The sequence below is a fragment of the Leptidea sinapis genome, chromosome Z (assembly GCF_905404315.1).
Source record: "Leptidea sinapis chromosome Z, ilLepSina1.1, whole genome shotgun sequence".
Taxonomy (NCBI): Eukaryota; Metazoa; Arthropoda; class Insecta; order Lepidoptera; family Pieridae; genus Leptidea; species Leptidea sinapis.
In genome coordinates, this window is record NC_066312.1 from 15,469,604 (window position 1) to 15,495,349 (window position 25,746).

Below are 25,746 nucleotides of genomic sequence, written 5' to 3' on the forward strand. Positions count from 1 at the left end.
AAATAACATATTGAAATCAGCATAGTAATCGAAATATATTATGCTTCAGTTATTCATAATAAATAAAAAGAAAACCTTTGTGAAGTGAGGGATTTGAATCTACGCTCGCTCCCGTCAATGGTAGGCTTTTTGGGAGGGTTCCTGACGAAACATCTGTACGAAATGAGTGCGGTGAAGAAAAGTAAGACCTATCTATTTCGCTAGTTTCAATACCAACACCAGAACCATTTAAAGACGGATCGTTAGTGAAAGAAGCATTTTAGAAGCGGATGAGACTTATTTAGGGAATTTAAAAAATAAAACCGAGATTATCTATGCTATAAGAGAATTTCAGTTATCTCGTACGATTGTCACAAGGCGAGTTGTAGTCGTGACTCAGGACATGGCAGATAAACTAAAATATGAAATAATGAAACACATACATACTTTTTTTTACTGTTGAGTATGCTGCTGTGTATTTTATTCGAATGTTATACAATGATAAGTTCGTTAAGGCAGAGTTTTTGACGATTTTTTTTTTATTCCTCTGTAAGAAAATATCTGTATAAGTGGAAGATTAGGTTTAGGATCACTTATATATATCTAATCAAGAAGAAGATAACTGTCGTGACGTATAAGGAAGTCAAGAAAGCGATTGGAGAGAGAAGGGTGGAGGAAAATACATAAATAAAACATAGCATAGACAATGCCGATGTCAATGACCGAAAGAGCATGGTTTTAAATTAAAAGAAGAAGAGTTCTTCCACTTCTTCTAATTTAAGCTCAACCTTTTCTGAAGTAAATATTTATATTGTCAAAGGTTATTTTCTTGACCTTCATAAATAAAGTGATTTTGCTTTGATTTGAGTTAATAACAATCAAATTTAAAGAAATTTGTCAATTAAAAATGCAATTATTTAGTGAGCATTTTTTTTTTGTCTTTTATAGACTTCTTGCGGCAAGATTCGTCATGCTCATTTTGGTGTTGACGGGTGCGGGTGGTTACCTTACCTGAAATATCGTTAAGGGAGGCGATGGCTGGTTCATGCGACATGCTCATATATATCATATAGGTGGTACTTGTGGTGGATGAATGATCCTCTCTTCCTTCATTGAGAACTCCGTGTGAGCATTCCGTGTGTCAGAAATTTAAGCCGGAAGCTTTACAACAGGCAAAAATCTATTGCAGCAGTAAGCAGTCTTAATGGTATTTCTATTTTGTTATAATACGACCTTGAGCTGACCTTAAAGCGTTTATTCCAGCATACGAAAAAAAGGTTTTATTTTGTGAATTTTCTTCATTTGAGAAAAATAAACGCTCGATTGCGATCCTAAAGCTACTTATATAGATGCTTGAAATGTTAACTTGTCTTCAAGTTCAACGTAATATAAAAATTATAATAAATGTAAAAACACAATTTAAGGCACGCCCATTTTTGATAGTACACAATGTCATACAAAAATGCAGTCAAATTACAGGAGCAAATGTTTTATTTTTATGTATATTTAAGAAATACTGTACGTTTAAAACTATAAGAAGACTACAAGTAACTGTGATAAATGAATCGCATTTCATATTTCATTCACCTACAAGTGAAATGTTTTGTGCCTGCACTCTACCTAGAGTGATAGAGTCGAAGAAACCTCAAACGGCAAACGAAACCAGTCCATATGCGTCGGATGGTGAGTGCGCGCGTGTTTCTTGCTAGTGTGATTTATTTGTGCGAATGTACTTAACATAGGTAAGTGTATGTTTTCTATATTATTTAAATACTTACGTGCGGTAATTATTATAAATATGTTACAACATATTTATAATACTGTCTGTGTGTAGTGTTAGACTGATGAACCATTTAATCATACGATTATTCATGTTGCTTAAAGCGAAATAACATTCGATTTTTTGTGTTTAATTTAACATTATTATTTAGTGATAGCATTCCATAATCTGTTAGATTTATTGTATAAAGCCATTCTTCTATAATACCTACATTTAATTAGAACCTTGTAATCGATGAAATAAAGGTCCTTATTGCGATATTATTTTTCAGTTGGAACAGCTATTTATAAAAAGAAAGTACGGTGATTTTATAAAATAACTTTAGTATTAAGTTTTGTGAACAATCTACTACATGTGCAAGCGAAGCGAATGATGCCGTTATGTTATTATCTTTGATAGCCTAGATATTATAAGTACGTGATAACTTGAGACCTAAGTGCGCTGACACTCAACAAGCGCCTGTGGGGAAGTAAGATCGAGAATTGTAAAGACTATGAAGTCACCAGCCACGCGGGTTTCATGATACCTAGTACCTACAGAGCATGGATAGTGATAACTTTCAACCCGATCTATATTTGTTGCTTCATACAATATCTTGCAATAATACTTATCGTGCATTTGTGTCTACTTTCACTTATTCAACCGGATCAATTAAGTGTTTACGGCTACTACAAATATAGCCCAATAAAATACAAGCTATTTGATTATTGCATAGTTGTTATATAATTTCATTTTATTTTTAGTTAATATCGTGTGAAATTTCCATCATACGCTATATCATAAAAAAATGCTATTTAATTTACGCAATTTACGCGCGCCCCACGATTTTATTTATTGTCTGATCAGTGCCCTAGATTATCGAGGAGAGTGATGTGACTGGTACCTACCGAATTATTTTTTAGCTTTTTACATTGCTTACATTTCTATCTTTATTTTTAATGGAATCGTTTCATTTAAAAATAAATTTATTTACTCATTTATTTTCAAGTTTTTTTACATATTACAGTATTCTATTACTCAAGCCTTTTCATTTGATACTCATATTGAAGGTAGTGAAAAAAAATCGCCAACCATTTTGTTAACGTCCATAATGATTTTTTTTTTCAAAGTGTAATTTATTTTACTAAGCAATGCTTTTATTTGATATTTGGTGTTGATGTTGGTGCCTATTGTATTTCTATGATTTTTTATTGTGCACTATCTTCTACTAGTGAATTCCTTTAATTTGATACCCATATTGAAGGGGTTGTGAAACAATAATATAAAATCCGCCATTTAGTAGCGGCGGCCATCTTGATTGACAATGACACAGAACTTATTATATGGTATTGTCATTAGAACTAAAGGTATGTAACAAATTTCAAATCAATAAGTCAATTACTGGATTTGACCCAAATAAATAAACAGGGCAATCTAAACAAAATAGTTTATAAATATGAAAATGCGCTATCTATTTTCTTCTTTATTGGCTCGTCAAACTTTAGTGACCACAATGAACAGATATTTAAGGATCCATATCTAATCTAGATATCTATTGATAAACTGCAATATTGGCAGGTAAATACTGCAAATATATAGTTGGTGTATTTGTAGTCTATTGAAGCCGGATATTGAAGTAGTTTATAGATCATAACGGTACGAGTATTAATTCTGCAGGTACAGTATAATTTTTACATTAATTAAACAATGAATTATTTAAGCCGTGGGGTGTAGGTATTATTTTTCGGATTGGTGCTATGGAGAAAGCATACTTTATATCCAGAAATCTCTTACTAATTCAACTAATTTTATTCTAGATATTGTTAATCAAATACATTCGTGACTTCAACATCAATGAAATGATATCGTTCATAAACGACGGTTAATAGTTGACTATATTCAATATATTTAATAAATCAAATGAAAAATATTTACATTAAACGCTGACAAATAACATTTACATTAAGACAAAAACAAACAAAATAGTGTGGAGCACTGCGAACTATGGGCGCCGCCCGACCGTCACGCGACATGCAACAGACGAAAAAGTTTGAGACGATGTAATAAAAGATGTAGTAAAAATAAATTATTAGACTAATATTATAAGCAATTGCAATTTTATTATGTAAGATATCAAATAAAATAACTTTTTAAGGTACAGCTAACTTATTTACTTGATGTTTTGAAATCAAATTGAAAACGTACCGTATAAATTACGATAGAACATCGTTCAGTAACAACAGTAGTCTACAAAGTAAGTTTTTTCCTGGACTAATGTGATCAAGATACCATCAAGTGGCATCAATAATCTTTATTATAAATATGAAGCTTCTCCAAATGAGTAATATTAATTTTAATTATTAGGAAATATGAAATGGTTTATTACCAAAATTGGAATACTGAAATAATGAAACACGGGCGTTCAAGCCCTTATAAGCCCAGTGCCACTTGGTCAATTTTACACAGCTTTTAAATATTTTTGCATGGGCGTGTAGGTTATATGCTAAGCATTATTATGATTCGGTCGGCGCCGTAGCTAGTGAAATTCCTGGGCAAATTAGTCTTAACGTCTTATGTAACATTGGCATGGCAGGGTGAATTAATTGCCATCAGCTGAACGTCCTACCCGTCTCATCCCTTATTGTCAAAAGTAGTTTTCCTTCACCGTAAGAAAACCGGCCGCGGCGCCTCCTGGGTGAATAGCCACGGCACTAACCTTTGCGCTACCAACGCCCTTATTGAAACAAAATGTTTGTACATATTTTACTTTATTTACTTTTACACATTAATTATAATATATGTTTAGGCGATATTTTGTAATAAAAAGATCGAATTTAAAGTGCGTTAGCGCAAATGTTAAAATATATTTATTTATTACTATATTATTTTAAGTATTTTATGGTAATGTAACCGATTTCAAAAGGCTTCTATTGTTGTAGAGTGTCTTAGTATTTATTTACTTAATTAGGAAAAAAACAAACAATATCACAATAACATTTTACTATAACTTAGAAATATAAACCTTAATTAATTGTGAAACCAACTATATTAGCCATAGGTAAAACATATAAGAAAGATAAACACGTATAGTAGATAACACAACCGATTTAACTTTATGGAATAGCGGGCTAGAGAAATCATAAGAGCGTTGCTGGCGCTCGAGCGATTGTAGAATAACGTCCTAACTCTAAAAGTGAGTATGATATTTCAATATCTACGTATTGTGGAAGGATTTGACAGCTAGGATATATAGCTATTCTTATATCATGCTATTTCATCTTATATTATTCTATTAGCTATTTTTATATTAAATGTAAACGGACAAGTGGCATACATCCGCAATACCAGAATGGTAATGTCTTAGAGATCGTTCCGACCTTTGAGGTAAGAATGTGCTATTATATTGTAGGTTCCGCAGTCGTATTTATTTGTTGTAAATAAATTAATGTAAATATAAAATTTCGTTCAAGGGTCGAACATGGCTCATAGTTGATATTATGTATCGTATACGATATTTAATAATTAAATTTATCAAATATAAATTATGATTAATTCATTTCATATCGGTTTACAAGATACTTTTTCTGAGCATAGCAGGGCTAAAAAATAAGATCATAAGTCGTCATTCATAAGATTGCTTTATTAATAAATTTAATTAATATAACGAACAACAATTTACAGATTTTAGGCGCATTTAGTGCGGATTTGTATAACATAAAGCATATACATACCTTCAATTGTATTCCATATTTATACTAAGTAAAAGTGCAGTTCAGAGTTTGTAAAGCCGAGTCCACATAAAAAATATCGGCGAAGAAAAGCCTCGAAGAGAATTAATAGTGTGGTTGTGATTTAAAGAGAAGGAATACATTGTCAACTGCCGCTAATTGTTGTATGTAGAGACGGTCTTTTGAGAAAATTCATTCTTAAATCTCAGTGATACACAGTTATAGATGTAGTATGTTGATTCAAAGATATTAATTTTACCCGTAGCACACAAAGTTCAACTTGTATATGTCAATCTATATATATAAAAATGAATTGCTGTTTTGACTAATTTTGGTCTTGAATTATTTGTGGAAGTCCAGTGAAGGTTTAAAAGGTGAAAAAATATGAAAGTGTTCGGAATTAAATAAAAACAACAATTTTGTTTTTCCTTTGATGTGTCCCCCGTCGTCCGATATTTGTTTTGTATGGACATATTTTCTATGAAAAAATTTATTGACGCACGGTTTAACAGTTCTGCTGTAAAACAATTTCATTACAACAACAGGGAGCATATTTTACGAAATAATTCTTGATGTTATTAAATATTATCGACAAATTCATAAAAAAACAGTATTTTATTTATTATATACAGAACAACGGCTGTCGGGTCAACTAGTAACAAATAAAACTCGATCCTTATATCAATGAGCTTACCTATTGCAGTTCATGGCAAAACAAAAAAAGAACTGCAAAAAGAACCCCAGCACAACTTTAATACAATTTTATTTTACAGGTTAGAATTACAATTTTTGTTGGGCTGAGCAGTTTACTTCCACTGATAATGTTATGTATGTACATTAGCAATATTCTAGAAACTTTGATAATCATGACACCAGAAAAAAACAAACATGATATGCCCAGTTTATGACGGTCAATAAATGATTTAAAAAAACATTTTAAATAAAAGTATATTATTTTCAATATATGAGTTGCGTTATAACTCACACAGTGCTATCACTAAGTATACGGAGGAGATAATGCTGCTTCGAAAACTTCTCAACATTAACTTATTGGAGAGTTGAAGTACCATAACAAGATTTGCGAACTATTATTATGCTGATCCGAAACGTACGTCGCCTGCGAATTCATTCACAATCATTAAGAATTTAGATCTAACACACATAAAGGCCTGTATTCACTTTGATTAGTGCGAGTGGAAGTGATTAGTTATTGAGGAAGATTAGTGCAGGTGTATAGTACAAGCAGTGTCCAATTCAGGACCTGACAGTAAAAAACCTGAAATATAAATTAAATAAATATTTTAAAAAATCAAAACAAAACTGTCAAAAATTCACCCTCCTCTCCGTTCTTGCAGTTTTGTATTGTTTGTAAATAAAATAATCACTCTGTATATAAAGCAACAATACTTGTAGTGTTAATATTGAGGGTATTTGTAAGTTATTTAGTTTGTAATCTTGTTCATAAAATTTCTTAGCACCTAAATGTTAATGCTTTTGTTTTGTTTTTTTTTTCTGTATAATTAATATTTGTATGTAGTTTTAAGTTGTCTCATTTTTCTTTAAAAATAAGTAATTTAATTTAAGTAGTTAATATAGTATTAAACTTTAAATTTAAATAATATTATATGTCTACCGACGACCTTATTGTACACGGTAAAACTCAAATGAGTTTATGTATGTACAATAATTTTGTTACCTATACTATGTAATTTGTTAATAAGAAATAAATAAATAAATAAAAATCTTGTTTAGTAAATTCAATTGGTGCTGATCAGCAAGTATGGACGAACATAGAGAAGCGCGCTTGCAATTGCAAGAATTACTTAAATAAGTATTAAAAGTGGTGGTATCTGAAACCGAAGAACTTTTGGAAGCTGAACATGCAAGACGAAAAATATGGCTTCGAAAATGGATTAACAGAAGACCCATTCATGGCGCAAGCTATCAACTCTTTAAGGAGTTGGCTGCTGATGATACGACGGAATATTACTTTGCTCTCGTATTCAAATTCAAATATTTTTATTCAAAATAGGATTTATAATCACTTATTGAACGTCAAAATCTACCACCCATTCAAAAGAGACTGCCTCAGACCTGAGAAGAATGGGCGCAAGAAACTCAGCGGGCTTTTTTTTTTATATAAAATATGGATTACAATGTAATATCGTACAGTAAACATTTATAATTAAAGAGCCTGAGGGTGTTCGCTTTAATCCCAGTCCGTGGTGTCATTAAGAAAATCGATTATGCTATAATAACCTTTCCCACACAAACGTTTTTTAACGATTCTTTTAAATTTCGTAGCACATTTGTTTTGTACACTTTCAGGGATCATATTGTAGAAGCATATACATCGCCCAACAAAACACTTACTAACTCGACCCAACCGAGTAGTAGGCATAATAAGTTTATGTTTGTTCCTCGTGTTAACATTATGAATGTCACAGTTTCTAGAAAATTCCTCAATGTGCTTATGAACTATACGTTTTTAGTGGCAGGCACGCTGCGAGTGAGTGGGAAGGGAGGGCGCGCGAGACATGGTTACTCGCACTTCACTCGCAAAAAAATAGAACACGCTTCTAATCACTACGCAGCCAACTAATCACCTGCACTAATCCGTCGCTGTCCATACTTGTTTTCTCCTAATCACTAACCACCTGCACTAATCACTAATCAAAGTGAATCCAGGCCTTTAGGTATCTGGTTGCTTTGTGAGATCGCTTTAAGTTGTAACCTTGCACTTGTTGAGTAAGTATTCGAGCCATGGCATTAATCTCGGTTTCCACACATGGATGCCGTGTGGAGAGCTGGCCAAGTGGGTCACCGCGCCTTGTACGTACACAAGTGCTGGTGACTACTAAGCGTAGATGAAACGTTATTTTTATCGTGTTTCAACCAACAAATGTATAACACAATCGTAAAGCATCATATTATGGTTCCATTATTATTTTCCAAAATGGTAACCGAGCGTGCACGAAGAGGTTGATGAATTTGTAAAACACTATTCGATTTAGAATTTATGTTTCGGCAGCAAGCCTGTTGTCTTGTCAATATCTTTTGGGCCATCCTTATTAAAGTAATTTAAAATAGTTCAAACTAACTATACCTACGTATATAGCCAATTTTTTTTGGGGAATATTATTTCTTCTAGGGCTCATTTCTAATTTAAAGATTACTCTTGTTTATATAATTTCTAAAATCATCTTTTGCTTTGATAAAGATATTAATTAGCTATTGAAATTACTGGGCAAATGAGACTTAACATCTTGTCTTAAGGTGACGAGCAAAGTTGTAGTGCTGCTCAGAATTTTTGAGGTTTTTCAAGAATCCTGAGCGGCACTGCATTGTAATGGGCAAGCGTATCAATTAACATCAGCAAAACGTCCTGCTCGTCTCGTCGCTTATTTTCATAAAAAAAATAATTAAGATTCGTTAATTTTTTATTTATACTTGTTATGTTCTATATAAGTCATTGCTTCATTGAAAATGTGATTTCATTGGCATAGATCTTTTCCTACTGCTTTATTCCGTGTCTATCTTGTGAGTTTTAAGTTCCACGAAGGCCTTTTTTGTACTTATATGTTTTTCTACGATGTTATGTCTTAGAAATTATATTGCATAATAATTTCATCAATCGTTAACAAGTTTGAAGAGTGCAGAGAATCAGCTGTTGTTCGAAGTTTTCTGTATTTTTTACATCTTTGTTATAGTGTTTTATGATCGTATTTTATAATTTTTCTGTTTTTGCCGGGTAGTGTACTCGAGGAGCAATATTTTTATGTTTTCTGTGTAATAACGTTCATTAAAATGTAGATACTTATTTTCTAATGTCTCTGTTTTTATTTGTTTTTGTTGAGTTTTATTGGATCAGACTTAAGTATTAAATATTACCCGACAAACGTTGTTTTGCCATATATTTTAGAGTTTGACCGTTTCTTGGACATTGCAACATTACTTTATTTTTCTAAAATAAACGTAGGAATTTTAATAAATTACTCCTTATTAAATCAGTTACTTGCCAATAAAAGTCCCGTCAAAATCGGTCCCGACATTTCAGAGATTAGCCGGAACAAATAGACAGACAGACACAAAAATTGTAAAAAATGTTATTATGGTGTATGTACCGCATAAATATTCATATACAGTAGTAAAAAACGGTTATTTCAATATTACAAACCGACACTCCAATTTCATTTATATGTATAAAGATGTATAGATAATCGTAATGACCTGAACATCGCCAAAATCAATGTTTGATTGGTTTTATAATGTCTAAACTCTTTTAAATTATTTTATGTATACAAAGATTTAATTAAGTATCATTATTAATTGCTGACCGAACATACGTTTTCCTGTTCAATAAAACCTGTAACGATTCTAGGCCCCGCGACACCAAATTATATATATATATATTACTTAGATCATTTATATTTCTGAATAGAACATAAAATTGATATTATACAGAATTGGTCTAGCGCTCCTTAAATAAATTAACCAAGGATGAAGGAATAATATTTAATTTTATGTACTTTTCTATTGGAACTTGATTTCTACTAAATGTATAGGTAACAAAATTCGTGTATTGTCGTCATATGCAGATGAGTTGGTTGGTTGATATTAATTAATTTACGCAGGCATTATATAATATATTATTATTAATTCATATGTTCATTAATTATTATATATTATACAAGCTATGTACGACACAGGTAAACAACACTGCTAAGTAACATTTCTCGGTGTAGACTGTAGAGCAAGCGTGACGCTGTACAGTTATAATTCGAATAAGCATTGGCAGTCTTGGCAAAATGAGCTGAGTTCCAATTAGTTCATCTATAGGTAATTTTGTCGTAGTGAAGTTTAACGCACTGGTGACTCTGTAGCTATAGAGAAATCCTGTCTATTATTTTATAGTCGATAAACAGTAGTTTTGATTTTTAACAAAGAAACGTGAACATTGTTCAAGCGCTCAAGTTATCTCTAATTATTATTGTTCATGAGTAGCATAAAGCCATCAAGCTTTTGTTTTTGTATGTATGTTTCTCCACTAACTGGCATATGCAACATTGTTCTAAGCATATAGAAAGTTTAGTAGAATGTAAAGCATTAGTAAAAGCTATAATATAAACTAATAAAAAAAAACACGTTTAAAAAAACTGACTTCAAAAACTATAAAATATAAAATAACTTACATTTTATTTAAGACACCTATTATGCAAATCTAATAGCTTTGATAATAATAAAATATTATCTATTGATAGGGTTTAAGTCGGAGCCAGCCTGATCGGGTTGTTTTGTTTGAGACGAAGCCATGTCGCAAGAAAGGCACTCGTGGCGAGAGTGTGTACCTCCTATTTGGCTTGGCACCAACTTCAAACCTATCAATAGGTACTATTGAATTAATATTAAAGGAATTAGGTTTGCATAAAAGGTGCCTTAAATTAAATCGTAATTGAGTTATTTTATATTTGACTAGCTGACCCAGCAAACGTCGTATTGCCATATAACATATTAAAAAAAAAATATTAAAATTTTGATGGAATCGTTTCTCAGACCTACCAAATATATCATAAGGAAATTATTGTATTCGATTGCCATCTTGCAACCCTATATCGGTTTGGTTATACCTTAAAATTTATATTTAAAATTATATGCATACTGAATATGCATATAAAATTTGCTAAAAATCAGTAAAGCCGTTTCGGAGGAGTAAGATAACTAACATTGTGACACGAGAATTTTATATATGAGATTAATTTCTGTCATACTATTGCTTCAAATTAAGAACATAATATGAACTTCTTCTATATCAACAAAAAAATTATATTATTTTAGTGCATTATTTTATATACACCACCATTACGTTGACACATACAGATAAAACGTTTGTTCTTCGACTTCACATAAGTAATATTCAAGGCTAGTTGAGATGTAGGTATCTTCCTAATACTAGATAGCTTTTACTGTTTGTTATGAAGTTGGCAACCAAACACAAAATATTAATAAAACAGCTTCATAATTTCAGTAAAAAAAAACAATAGATGACTGTTTTTAGTTCTTTTATTTGCCGTTACGGCTACAAATTGATCCGTTTGAGATTATATCACGGATGTGATTCGAGTCTCGTTTGGACGGAAAAAATATTTAACAAAAATAAAACATCAAAAATCTCAATTGTTTTATTACAATGTAGCCTACAAACCCATTCTTATAATATCCAGCAATTCAGGAAACTTATTATGTTATATGTAAATGTTAACATTTAATATTATGAGAAGAAACAGTCGACATGAATAGATTGAACCATGTAAGGATTTTGCATATACAAGCATACATAAATAATTATTATGTATTACAGTTCATATAAATTATGATAAGTAAATTTCATACAAATATTAATAGTGGTTAAATATATTTTAGGAGAAATAGCAACCATAGCCTTAGAATATACTAGTCTAAGAAATATATACATACACAAATAAATCGAACGGAGATACAGCAACAAAGATAAGGAGACCGAATCTATTGTTACTATAACCGATTTTGATTTCAATACAAGTCGTAAACAGTAAGCCACGTTTGGTATTAGCTCCTTAGTATTGGATATATATTATACTAGTGGACCCAACAGACGTTGTTCTGTCGGAAATTTCGGACACACGTCTTAAATTTGAAAACTCGGTCCAGCTGTTAGAAGGAGTCCTCTTAAATACACTATATGGACGGAATTGAGAATCTAAACCAATCTCAAATTCACTGGAACACACAAACAAATCATCAAAATCGGTCCAGCCGTTTAGGAGGTAGTTCAATTGTGAATCAAAATCATTCTTAAATCCACCTGAAGACACACACCAATCTCAAATTCACTGCAACACACAAAAAAAATCATCAAAATCGGTCCAGCAGTTTAGGAGGTTGTTCAATTGTGAATCTAAACCATTCTCGAATCCACCTGAATACACACAGAAAGTTTCATTAGAATCGGTCCAGCCGTCTAGGAGGGGTTCAGTGACATACACACGCACACAAGAAATATATATATAAATATATATAGATCCTGGATCACTCGGCGTTACGTAGAGACGTCGCTTCATTGTGTGTCTTGTACCGCATTTATCACGGGGAGTGGCCGAATTCCACCTTCGCAAGACACGCCACAAATAACGATATCATCCCCACCATCTGGGTGTGTGGCGGTCTTCCACAGTGCGGTTTTCAAGGAGCTTTATTCTACGAACTGCAAAGCTGTGGAATGAGCTTGCTTGTGCGGTGTCTCCGTGACGATACTACATGTGTACCTTCAAAAAAAGTGCGTACACCTTCCTTAAAGGCTGGCAACACTCCTGTGATTCCTCTGGTCTTGCAAGAGAATGTGGGCGGCGGTGATCACTTAACACCAGGTGACCCGTACGCTCGTTTGTCCTCCTATTCCATTAAAAAAAGTATTTTGAATATTAAACTAGCTAATCAAATAACGCACATATTCATAAATCAATAATATATTGGTCACGCATTGTCGGGCTGTCTGTTTGTCCATATGCTAGTTTATTCTAAGGTTGAAATCTATAGGACGTGCTTAGACTTTAGCTAAGTTTTACGTAAGAAAGATCTCAGTAAAGTCTGAGTACCTACGCTCTATAGATAACTCAGCTTAAGTTTACCGATCGACTGACAAAGACACCGATGACAAAAATGGATAGGGTATTTGTACAATATTTTTCTCATGGATTTAAGATTTCTCCAGCAGAATAAGATTGATAAGTATGCCAAGTATAAACAATTTTCTCTGCACAACTAAGAAAATATGACCGATTGTTATACTTAAACAATAGAATGCATGTTTTTATAAGTTTAACAACAACTCTTCGTTCATACATACCTTAGAAGAACTTTTGCATTGGAATAAAATAAATCCGAGAATTTAACCAAAAAAAAATCTATTTATGTATGTTTCTTTTTATATGTTTATTTAAAAAAAATACATGATCCTACTTCCTAGTCCTAAGCTTTGATTTTACCTTCCCATGTTTGTGTATTCTAAATTTCGACGAATCAACTTTAAATAACAGAATTGTTAAATGGTTTTGCGTTTACAAGGAGAATTTAATCCTACTGAAAATAGGTAATTTTTGAAGTGCAAACTACATTAGGCGCGTTGATATCTTTATTTTGTGGGTCTTGAATGAGAGTGAGCTATCACGCTCGACTATGTAGTGCTCGTTCGGGTAAAATCGGCTTGAGTCGACAACAAGTCGCGATAAGTCAGAGCAAAATTTACTAGAGTAATATATACACGCATAAATGTGTTGTAGGTAATTACTTTAAAATAAAAAAAATATTACGTATTATTAACCTTCCTTTGATAAAGTTTTCACTCAGGCCACAGAATAAGTAAAGCTTGGCATTTAATTATACTGTGGCATGTATGCTTTGGTGTTAAATATAATGGTGTAGCATTCTTTGCACGTGTTTATTTGCATATTAAAATCATTCGAATTCATATCGCATCTACGCCTCCGTTTCTGGCGCTTAGAAAACTTGATAACTGTTATTTACAAATAAAATTTGTGAACGTTAAAATTACTTTCTAGCTTTGTCATGTTAAGGTTTTCCCTTGACCTTTGCTCGAATTCGAATTTATTGCGGATTTTGAATTAGTTTTTGGGACAAATTACGGATATTGTGTCGAAACCGATAAATCCTTTTTATTTATGATAATACGGGACGAGATAGCACGTTCAGCTGATAATAATTGAAACGCCCTGCCCATTACAATGCAGGATTCTTGAAAAACCCAAAAATTCTGAGCGGCAATAGCGCACGTGACCTTGAGACATAAGATGTTGAATCACATTTGCCCAGTAATTTCACAAGCTACGGCGCCCTTCAGGCCGAAGCACAGTAATGTTTACACATTACTGCTACACGGCAGAAAAGGCGCCGTTGTGGTACCCATAATCTAGCCGGCATCCTGTGCAAAGGAGCCTCCCACTGGTAAAGTGTAGGTACGTTACGAAAAAGCGTAAGACGGTACCTCCCTCCATCTACTTGCGACAAAGAGTATATTTTGTTATTTGGACCAGGAGAACGTTAGAGATGTGTATGTTGTTTTAGTATAAGACAACGGCTATATCACTGGCTACTGCTATATGCTGAAAGGTTGCATAGCGACATGTTTTGACAAGGAATTCGTCATTTTACTTCATATCTTACAAGATATGAAGTTTTATTTCATTTCTACAGAAAAGGATAAGAAACTAAACCAACCAACAAACAAACCGCGCGATTTTTTTTACATTGTGTCAAGCTTAATGGAAGTAGTAAGAAAATAAATTTTGTGATATCATGTTAGAGTTGTACCTTAATAAAATTGGCACTTGCTGACTGCAATTCGAACACTAGCAAAAGTTGCTGGGCAAGTGTGAAGTGAAGGAAATACCTATTCCCAGACGATATTAATAACACGTTTCCAATTACTTTTTGTTTATCGTTAGCGTCTTAAATTTCTTATTGTTTTCTAAACATATATACGTTACTCATATGTGATATGAGCTATATCACATATGACAGGAATGCAAATCTTCTAGTCAACTGCATATTTTATATACATATAATTTTACTAACTACGCCACGCTACCACAACGGCACCTTTTTCCGCCGTAGCTAGTGAAATTACTGACGAGAGCAATTGTAGGCCACTCAGAATTTTTGGGTTTTTCAAGTATCGTGAGCAGCAGAAGCAGCAGGACGTATCAATTACCATTAGCTGAACGTCGTGGTCGTTACGTCCCGTATTGTCATAAAAAAGTCTTCAGTCTTTCACTTTAAAAAATTAATAATATATCTTCCGCTTATACAGGGCTTCCCACGGCTATGTCACATCTAGAAGAAATACCTTATATATTGTAGATGTAATATTTTACTGAAGTTAGACTTTATTTCAATTTAAAAAACAATTTTAATACTGCATTCATTGATTTTTAAATAGTTGAACATGATAATGTAAGTCTGACAATGAATGTCTTCTTTTAGTAAAATTTTACATCTACAATATTTAAGGTACTTTTCCTCTTTGTGGCCTTGGGACGCCCTGTATGATTTATAAATATTCATGTGTATTTAGTAAACAGTTTTAATTTACACATTTCAAATGGATATGTTTAATCTTTATTATTTTTTAGTTGGACGTAGCATGGCGGAGTATGAGAAGATCAAGGCCATGTGTCTCCAGAAGCAGCAGCTATGGGAAGACCCCGACTTCCCCGCTACACAGGCGTCGGTTTTCTACCATCAAACTCCTCCATTTGAATTTGAATGGAAACGACCTCATGTATGTAAATAATAATAATAATAATAATATATATGCACAACAGATATAGCCTATAAAAAACCAAGATTACCGGTGCACTAAGACACGCACTAACATTGAAATGGCAATGGGCTGGCAACATTGCACTCTACACGGACAAAAGGTGGACAATAAACCACCAAATGGAAAGGCAAAAGAAGCATGACATCAGCAGACGGTCGCGGAGGGGAGAAACTGATTCGATCAGGGCAAGGATAGGGAAAAGAAATAGTTTTGGGAGACCTATACCCAAAATGGGGTTTATAACCAAAAGTAAACAGTAAATATTAATTTATCTGGTCACTTTAATTAAACTTAAATTAGATTTTAACGACATCATATTATACCACATTTGAATATAAAATAAGGGTGATGAAATAAATGGCTTATTATTATATGCATATTAGACTAACCCGCACTAAGGCCGCTATCTCAAGAAATCGCAAAAATAGCGCATAATTGACACCATTTCTTAAAGGTTTATTTTTACAAAAAATGATTGAAATATGTGTTCAGAATATGAGAAGATTTTTTTTTACATTTCTATGTTTAATAGACAGTGCGAATAAAAATCACCAAAGTACCCCCTAACAGTTAAAGTTGGAGCCATTTTAATCATTCAATCTAAGTAGATAAAAAAATTATGAAAAATTATTTACAACAACATGACATTTAATTTTACTATGTTTGTAAAAAATTAAAAATACTTCTAATTATGAAGTTTTACTATCAGTTCTAATAATTTGATGGACAAGAAATCTGTAGATACATGAATAATAGTATCTTACTCATGTAAGTCAAATAATAAAATATATATCTGATATTGCATGAACCATAATTCATAAAAATCTATTGTTAACATAAGTGCTCAAAAGTACAGAAAATGGTTATCTGAAAAATGAACGTAATCAGATTATTTAATCACTTTCTCTTTTATATTTAAAAGTACCTACACAACAATAACAAATGTAGATGTTCATCATATTATAGATATTTATATATGTCACAGAAGGATATATGATGACACTATTGGTGACTTGTAAGGTTTGTTTGGTAAGTCGTTCATTTCATGATGAAATTAATTACAAGGCATGAAAACGTTAACCTCTTTTCATCAACTGTAATTTTATTCATCTGTCTATAGTATGGTGTTGAGAATAACTTCAGATAATATCTGCAGTCTATGGAAATTATAATAGAAGCTTGATTGACTCAACCAAAAATAACATAATATTTTAACACTCAAGGTAAATCAACCTAAATATCTATTCTAATACAGTCATTACAGTTGGCGAGAAACAGGATTTAATTAAGAAAGTAAGTAAATGTCTATAAACAGTTATTTCTTATATATCGTATAGACGACCAGGCAGCCCGATAATGCGTATGAGTGTCAGTGACTGACTGTTTCTGAATTAAATTCAAAATAGGTTACAGTAACAAGACTTTCGCTTAGCTTTTCTATCTTGCTGTATATCCGTTAGAGATGTTCTTCTCTCTTGTACGATTTCGTCTATACGCTAGTATATTTTAAGTCTATGGTCCAAAGTCCAAATGCGATTTAGCGCTATATACATTGGATATTAAATTTACTATCAGGGTCTACCGCGTCACATGTCAACTACTTTTTCTAAAATATATAGCTTCGCTTATGTTATTTATTTGTATTTTATTATAATGAGCGTAACATCTATTTTTGTATCAACTTGAAATAATTGCTTCATTTTAATTACACGCTTTTATTAGCTTCACCAGTATGCATGTTTGTTTGTAAACATATGGTCGCAATTTCGACCCACTCTAAACGGCCAGATTTCATTCAAACTTCGTAGATTTATCGAGGACTGATGAAAATACATTAATTTGATAAAATTTTTAGATTTTTCAATTTGCAAAATAAGATTTTTGTTAATTTATATAATTTTCATCTATCGTCTATAAAGCAGGAATTGATGTTAATTTCAAATATCAAAATATATTTCCTATTTTTTAGTTAATTTTTCTATAAAAACGCGAGTTTTTTAGTTTTTTTTTACTTTTACTACTATTTATTGTTTTGTTGACATATCACAAAAACTTTTTGTTTTTTTCTCGATATCTATCCACTATGAGTTCCATCATTAGTCAATAAAGATAAAATTTTGAATTATATTCGAAAACTGTTAGAGCTTAAGTAGGTTACAGTCCGGTTCATTACTTTCACCTTTCTTGACGTGCCCATAAACAAATTACGAAGAATTGCCTTGAACTGAGCATTTCAACGTTCTTGTCTCACTCACTCTAATACAAGACATATAGTAATTACTTACTAAGACCTGTAATGACTTACTTTTTACCTAAGTATATTGATTTATAACAATAAGCCAATAACAATTATATTAAAAATTAAAAACAAATAAATTAAATATTAATAGTTTTGATACATAAATTACAAACGAATTACAATTAAGAATTAATTGAAATTAATGTTTTTTAATTATAGCCATGTACATATTATATTAAAAAATAATTAATTGATTGTATACTCTTATTTTTCGCTTTATTTCATTTATTACAAAATGTATACTGCCTCTGTTACCCGGCTTTTTTGCACATGAGAAAATAACTCAAAAACATGTTTATGCGGATTATATAAAGTCATAGTTCCTGGATTACCCATATACTATGTAGGCTACTGTTATCTACACGGTTATGGCATCTACAGCACCAGAGATTTATTAATGTGAGATTTGTGTAACTAGTCACATCTTCTTAACAAACTCACGTGAACATGATTGATGAAAATAATTTCACTTTTAGAGGACAACAATAACAAATTGCGTCATAATATTGTTATAATAGTTTTATATGAGGACACTGAACGACTACGATGTTAACCGTTACCGATATTAAACAGAGCCCAAAAGTAACAAGTTGACGTAGCTTTGAATGCGATAATGAGCTTTATGATGAATGTACGACAGGTGAAAATAATTGTAATTGATTTCATCTTTAAGCTGTTCGTGCAACCAACCATGACTAAATACATTTATGGAAGTAAAGTCAAGTGTTCATTTAAAAAGTGCTTTAAGCTTAAGAAGTTATTAGGATACATAGGTTGAAGTCAGAACTAACTAAGGACAATTAATTAACAGCTTCATTTGAATGTTAATAAGGAACTATTGAGAGACTATAATATTTTTATGAGAACATGTGTATCTATGCATAACGTAGTAAAACTGTCGAAACGGCGTACCATATCATATCATTGTATCACCTCAAACGAGGTGCCGTTTTCATCAGTTTTCTTCGAATTATGATAGCAGCGAATCCAAACATCCTAATTGATGTATCATTTTAAATTTCAGTAGTCTTAAAAATATTACATTAAACCAGCGGATATATCGAGACTAGTGCCAGAATTCGGTGAGTCAACATCTTCTGAGGAAGCCTCGTGGAGAGGTGAAATACGTGTGGAATTGGTTAATGACAAATCTTATAGTGTACACTCAAGAAAACTCATAACACTTGCATAAATATGGATTTCCGATAACGCCTAATTCAAGAAATCGTGCGGATATTGTTTAAGGAGCTAGATATTAAAATATGCAACACAAATAGATATGGATTTATTTAATTTATTATTTGCACATTTTGTATTATAAACAATATTTCTTCATCTACCTATGTGTCGAGGCCAGCCACCTCCCACATCAATTTTATAGTGTCATATTGGTTAGTAGGTGCATCAACGCCTTGTCAAATAAATAGGCATCATGTTATATTGTATACTTACCTAGCTGAGCCTAAAATTGTTACACCTAAATTATACATAGCTTAAAATAGAGTTATAGATATCTAGTTGTAATTTTAATTAAAAAACTTATTACTTATTTCCTTAAACATATTTCAAAATGTTTCAATTGATAGCGTATTGCAGACTTACTTTTGTATTTTTTTTTTTGTTTTTCTCTTGTTTTGGTCGACTCTTGTTTTTAGCTCACTTTTACGAAGTAATGATAAGCGAAATTAGTATGTGATTTGATTTTGCATACCTTGTGCATGTAATGCAAATTGTAAATAGTTTAAGAAATATTAATTACATAAAATCGCTGTTAGACCAAATAAATAAAATAAAAGGTTTATAAAGAAGAAATAATTGAGAAACTCTATAATTACTAACTGTCACCAACGGCTTCGTCCGCAGTGTGACCATGTTAGTTGGTGCTCCACTACTGCCAGATACACATATACCTACAAAACAATCATAGTATATCTGTCATCGTTAAGGCATGTTCCTAAGAGACGTTCTTATTCGACGGTTTTAATCTGCAAATATTTTTGCAAATCTGACTGGAATCTGAAAAGGAAGGAAACTGCTCAAGGTGCCTGACAACAAGTCTAAACTGCTAAATTGGGTTATTCCTACGTGAGCTACTGAGAAATGCAGCAGGGTTTGGTTAGTCTTATAACGAAACAACGAAAAAGTACTTAAATTCACTAGTGTATTAATTTTGTTGTCCATCTTGTGAGTTTCGATTTCTATCAGCTCTATGAAATATATTTCTACCATTTATTATTTGTTTGTTTATGTGCAGGAGCTGTACGCAAATCCAAAGTTCATTAACGAAACATATGACGCTTTTGATGTGGTGACCAGCATACTTGGTAAGTTACGTATTCAATAGTATGCTTACACCATTTACGACTTAATTATTATCTGGGTCATACTAACAAAACACACTCTACTTATTCATGGCCATAGTGGCGAGACGAGTAGCTAAAGCAAAAAAAGGCGTACACCTCTCTAAAAGGCCGGCAACGCTCCTGTAATCCATTGGTGTTGCAAGACTTTTAAGGCGGCGGTGATCACTCAACATCAGGTGACCCATAATCTCATTTGTCCTTCTTTTCCATAACAAAAAACTAGCAGATGGTTATCACTACTAGCCCATAACAATTTATAAAAGTCATCAAGTCCTGGAGATTTTTTTTTGTCAAGTAAATCACTACCAACAGCAACAGCACAATATACCTTCCCAGTATTCTTTAACTGAGCTCTTTTAATGATATTAACTTTATTAATTAAACCCTAAGGTTTACTAGGTAATTATAACTAATGTGCCGGCCGATCATTGCACTTTGAGTTAATTCTACTGCCACTAGATTATTTTTAATTAATTAATGTATATAATTACTTTTAAGGCGATCAATGGATGCGGTCGTGTTTTGGACTACTTTACCTTTACAAGGGGCTGTTTTTTCGTGTTATACCAGGAGATCAACAAATGGATTCGGATTATGCAGGAATATTTAGGTAATATAAATTTAAAAAAAAATGTTCACGCCTAGTGAATAAATACTGATAACAGATATTTCAATCGTATTGAAGCTTTTAAAATCAAATCCATTATTGGTACACATTATAAGACCAATATCCGCACATAAGAATCAACGATATACAATACCAATTAATATATATGTTATATTACTCATTTAGCCACATTTTGAAATAGTTGAGGTTACATAACAATAGGTCTTATATTAACAGTGCCTTTTTTTTAAGATAATGTAATAAAAGAAACATTACTAAATTTAATTAGCTATTTAGTATGTCAGGGGCATCAACTAACGTACCTCAGATTTTAATATATATATATTTTGTTAAAAGATGTTTAAAAAACCTTTATTTTCTCAAAATTGATTCCTTTAGAATTCTTTTTGATGTCATTTATAAATATACTAGACACTACTACCGCTTCGCAAACAAATGGCGCTCTGAAGAGAAGAAGCGGCGCAAGAAACTCTCCCAGCATTTTTTTTGCGCTTTATGTAACCTTCCATCCGATTAAATCTCTAAACTATCATCATATATGTCTCTTTACACTCCAAAATTTTCAACATTGAGATCGTACCTTCAAACTGGTACGTAGTGATTTCATATAATATATATTTTGCTTTAACTGCATTGTAATTATGAACTAGAATGAGCCATACTGAAGCGTAGTCGTTATAAATTAATAATAGGCTTATATTAACCCGTGACAGACTTCTTTAGACTGGATATCAGCAAGATTTAGCAGTGTTCTGGATTGAACGACGTGGTAGCTACTAAACATACAGTGCAAAGAGTTAACATTTTATACGAACTCAATCTCAGTGCTACTTAGAATTTTGTGTTTTCTAAGAATGCTGTTCACTGCATTATAATAGACAGACCGTGTCAATTACCATGAGGCTAACATCATGCTTGTCTAGTAATATAAATATAATTTCTATATTATGATCGTATTTGGACATAAATATCGTACACTAATGATATTAATTTAAGCAATTTTATGTTGTAGATTTCGTATCTGGTGGTGTGGAAAATGGATGGAGGTTCTCGTAGATGACCGGTTACCGACGGTGCATGGTAGATTGGCTTTTATGCACTGCAGCGAATCGGAACAACTTTGGCCTGCATTGTTAGAAAAAGCTTACGCCAAGTCAGTTATTGTTTATTCTCATAACTATGTAAATTGCGTTACTATTTCTTTATTGCTATTGATAATAGATTAAATGTGTGTATTCCCGATTGGTTTCACGATGTAATATTTTTATGTTAGTACATAGTATCAATCAATTTTAATTGTACAAATAATTCATCAATATTTTAAAGAAGTTCAATCAAGAAAAAAATTATATTCCACGCAGATTTCAAAATACATTGTCATTAAACAATGCACTTCAAAGGCACTAGAAAAATCTAGATCTTAGATTATAATTTCGCTTTAATCTACCAAGATCTCTGAACCTTAACATATTACATGCCTGTGTTATATCACAGCGTTAGTTATCTTTATACTGTGCTACTATATCTCTTTTACCTGTTCTGTGGCTAATATCGTCATTTTGAAAATAGGTCGAATGTCGAACGCCTCTGCTGTTTGCCAACAGAATGAATCACCAGGAGCATGTATAAAACATACTCCTGCTCCCACAAGCATGCTTTTCTTTATGGAAGAGGAGGACAAACGAGCGTACGGGTCACCTGTTGTTAAGTGATCACCGCCGCCCACTATCTCTTGCAACACCAGAGGAATCACCGGAGCGTTACCGGCCTTTAAGGCGACACTAAATGCCAGCGACCTTGAGCGATATTAGTTCACGGCGGCAGCCGCCATCTATGTAACAAAGCCTATATTTAAAAATTCTTGTGTGGAAAACAGTTTATATGCTTACAATCCTCGTTATTCACTACTAATCTGAATAAATGAAGCTACACAAAAAAGTACAAGCTATAAGAATATCTTTTCTGAGAGAAATACCAAAATAATGCGTCACGCCATGCCAAAAAACTAGTTTAACTTCAAAGAAAAAGTGGTAGTTGAAAAAGGCTCGGCAGTGTTAAATATAACCAACAGCAAGCATTAGCAACCTACAAATAAGACTTAAGGGTATGTGTAACAGGATTAAGTAGTGTTCATAGCTCGAATGCTATACTTTCGCCACAAAACTTGTCTAAAAACACCATGTTTGCGTGTTTTCTGCTTACTCTTCGCCTTAAAGCTAGGGTTTATTTGAACTACAAATGATTTACCCCTATATCGCGAAAAAAACGCTAGGGCTTATTTGAACTACAAATGATTTAACCCTATATCACGAAAAAGCTGTGGGTAGGAAGCTATTGCAGCAGACAAAATGCAACCTTGTATAAGTCATTTTTAAATCGATCAGAGAGCGATAATTACAGTATTGCAGCAGACAAAATGCAACCTTGTATTGTGCTACGTCTGTATGTATGCGCGCGTGTGTGTGTGCGTGTGTTTGAGTCTGTGTGCGTGTGGGCGCGTGTGTGGCGTAAAGGCGTAAAAGGTATTTATTTTCTCAAAATTTATTCCTTTAGAATTCTTTTTGATGTCGTTTCTAATATACTCGATACTACTACCGCTTCGGAAACAAATGGCGCTCTGAGAGAGAAGAAGCGGCGCAAGAAACTCTGCCAGCATGATTTTATACAATATTGTACTTTCATTACTATTGCTTTAAAATAATCATAATCTAGTCCCAGCTGTCCGATCACTTAGATATTCAGCTGTGGCGTAATAGGATTTACGAAAGAGCCATTTATTTAAAAAACATTTAAATTTATTTATAGATAATGCCTGAACAGTGGCTGGCACTTTATTATAAAATTGTATATATTTACCCTTAAAGTTATTATGTATCTTATGAAGCCTACTAGAATTAGTTACAGAAATAAGGGTATTTCTAATATTATATTAATGAAAATCACTATTAAGAGCAATAAGGTGACGATTTTTGTGAACGTATATTAAGTTTTTATAAATGTACTGACAATGAACAGTCAAAATATTTATTTCTTAAAAATTTTCTTTGAGAGACTGTCTATAACCAAGCTGATATACAACGTGAAACTAAATGGGTATACTATGCTTTGAACCAGACATTCCTTAGGTCATCTGTAATGACTATGTGAAGTCAGAAATAAATTAGCATTATATTTGAATACAATATTTAAAGTTCTAAGTTTTCGCAAAAACTATGATTCCCTCAACCCTAATCAGCTGTTTTTTTGAACTCTCTTTGACCTAAAACAGATGAAAAACGTAGATGTGACATAATATCAGATAATAGTAAAATGCCTACTATTTATTGCAGCTGTGAAGCAATTTGTGTTCTGATTTTGCCATGAAGACAAATGTTATTTTGTATTTGCATTTGCTTTAGCTGACATTGAAAATACTTCTAAATTTGTATTTACTGTAGTTATGTATTACCCAATAAAGATAGTTAATTCTAATCTAATTATGAAACTATGTTATGTTAGTATTTACTCTGATTTCCGCGAGTGTTACACATTTAAATAAAACACGTTTAAAATATAAAAACTAGTGTTATTGTAACTGTGTTTTTACATTTTGTGTTTATTTAAATATGTAAGGTTGAAAAGATCAGCCTGTCTGCGTTAATACTCTTTGAATTGTACTTTGAAACACGATATTTACTGCTCTGTGTGTGTGTCTATTCTAAAGGCACCCTACACACTGCACCATTTTTAATTCAAGATTTGTTTATTATGTTGGAAATTAAATGAGTTCACATTTTTGATAAGTTATTACGTAAGCACTTCAATGTAGAATTATTTGAAGTTTTCTTCAAGTTACATTGAAAATAATTCCAAATTTGTAATTATAGATTATGTGTACCACAACGGCACCTTTTTCTGCCGTGAAGCAAAAATGTGTAAGCATTATTAAGGTTTGGTCTGAATGGCACTGTAGCTGTTGTTATTACTGGGCAAATGAAACTTGACATTTTAATTCAAAAATGTTTTATCCAATAAAGATAATTGTAATAGACTCCTATTAAGAACGGATTTTTTTTGTCAAATATGGATATCTTTGACCATCCTCGTATTAATAATAGGTACTCCATTCCCGGACCGGGTTTTCTACCCGGCCTGGGTATGGAATGGGGCAGTTATTGAGTTTTTCGTAAGAAATATCTCACTAGCAGCCCATAGTTCAGAAATGTAGATGCTCGCCCCCTATTACGTGTGAATTAAACATAGTTAAACGTGGGTGGAAAAAATACACCTCTAAACCTTCAGGAATACAGATGTGAAACTGTGTAATGTTATGTAATTTCTTATATTGTTTATTTGTTTCGCAATAATAGGAAGTAAAAATGAAACAATAAATACATAGACACAAGCCACATTTCATGTAGTGTGCATACTCCTTAATCATAGATTATTGTTTATGTTTAACTCCATAGGTAGGTGACCTCATTCTGTTTATAAACAAAGTTAGGGTTGTCTAAGAAAAGAAATTGAAAAACAATATTTTTAATTTCATAGGGAAGTTTTTTCTTTTTTTTAATTATTTCTTTAAACATCACCATACTATTGCATATGACCCAAATAACGTACAATTGAAGGGGTG

The 25,746-nt window shown here is 32.3% G+C and overlaps 1 protein-coding gene across 1 annotated transcript in view; it reads left to right on the plus strand.

The window, feature by feature from the left end:
* The first annotated feature begins 1,612 nt into the window (after positions 1 to 1,612).
* Positions 1,613 to 25,746, plus strand: part of LOC126978959 (calpain-C) — a 36,447-nt gene continuing 12,313 nt past the window's right edge. The window contains exons 1-5 of the mRNA XM_050828090.1: positions 1,613 to 1,721; positions 15,651 to 15,799; positions 20,395 to 20,464; positions 21,002 to 21,113; positions 22,144 to 22,284. Of these exons, the coding sequence (XP_050684047.1) occupies positions 15,662 to 15,799; positions 20,395 to 20,464; positions 21,002 to 21,113; positions 22,144 to 22,284 (461 nt within the window). The 5' untranslated portion in view covers positions 1,613 to 1,721; positions 15,651 to 15,661. The remainder of the gene's footprint in view (positions 1,722 to 15,650; positions 15,800 to 20,394; positions 20,465 to 21,001; positions 21,114 to 22,143; positions 22,285 to 25,746) is intronic.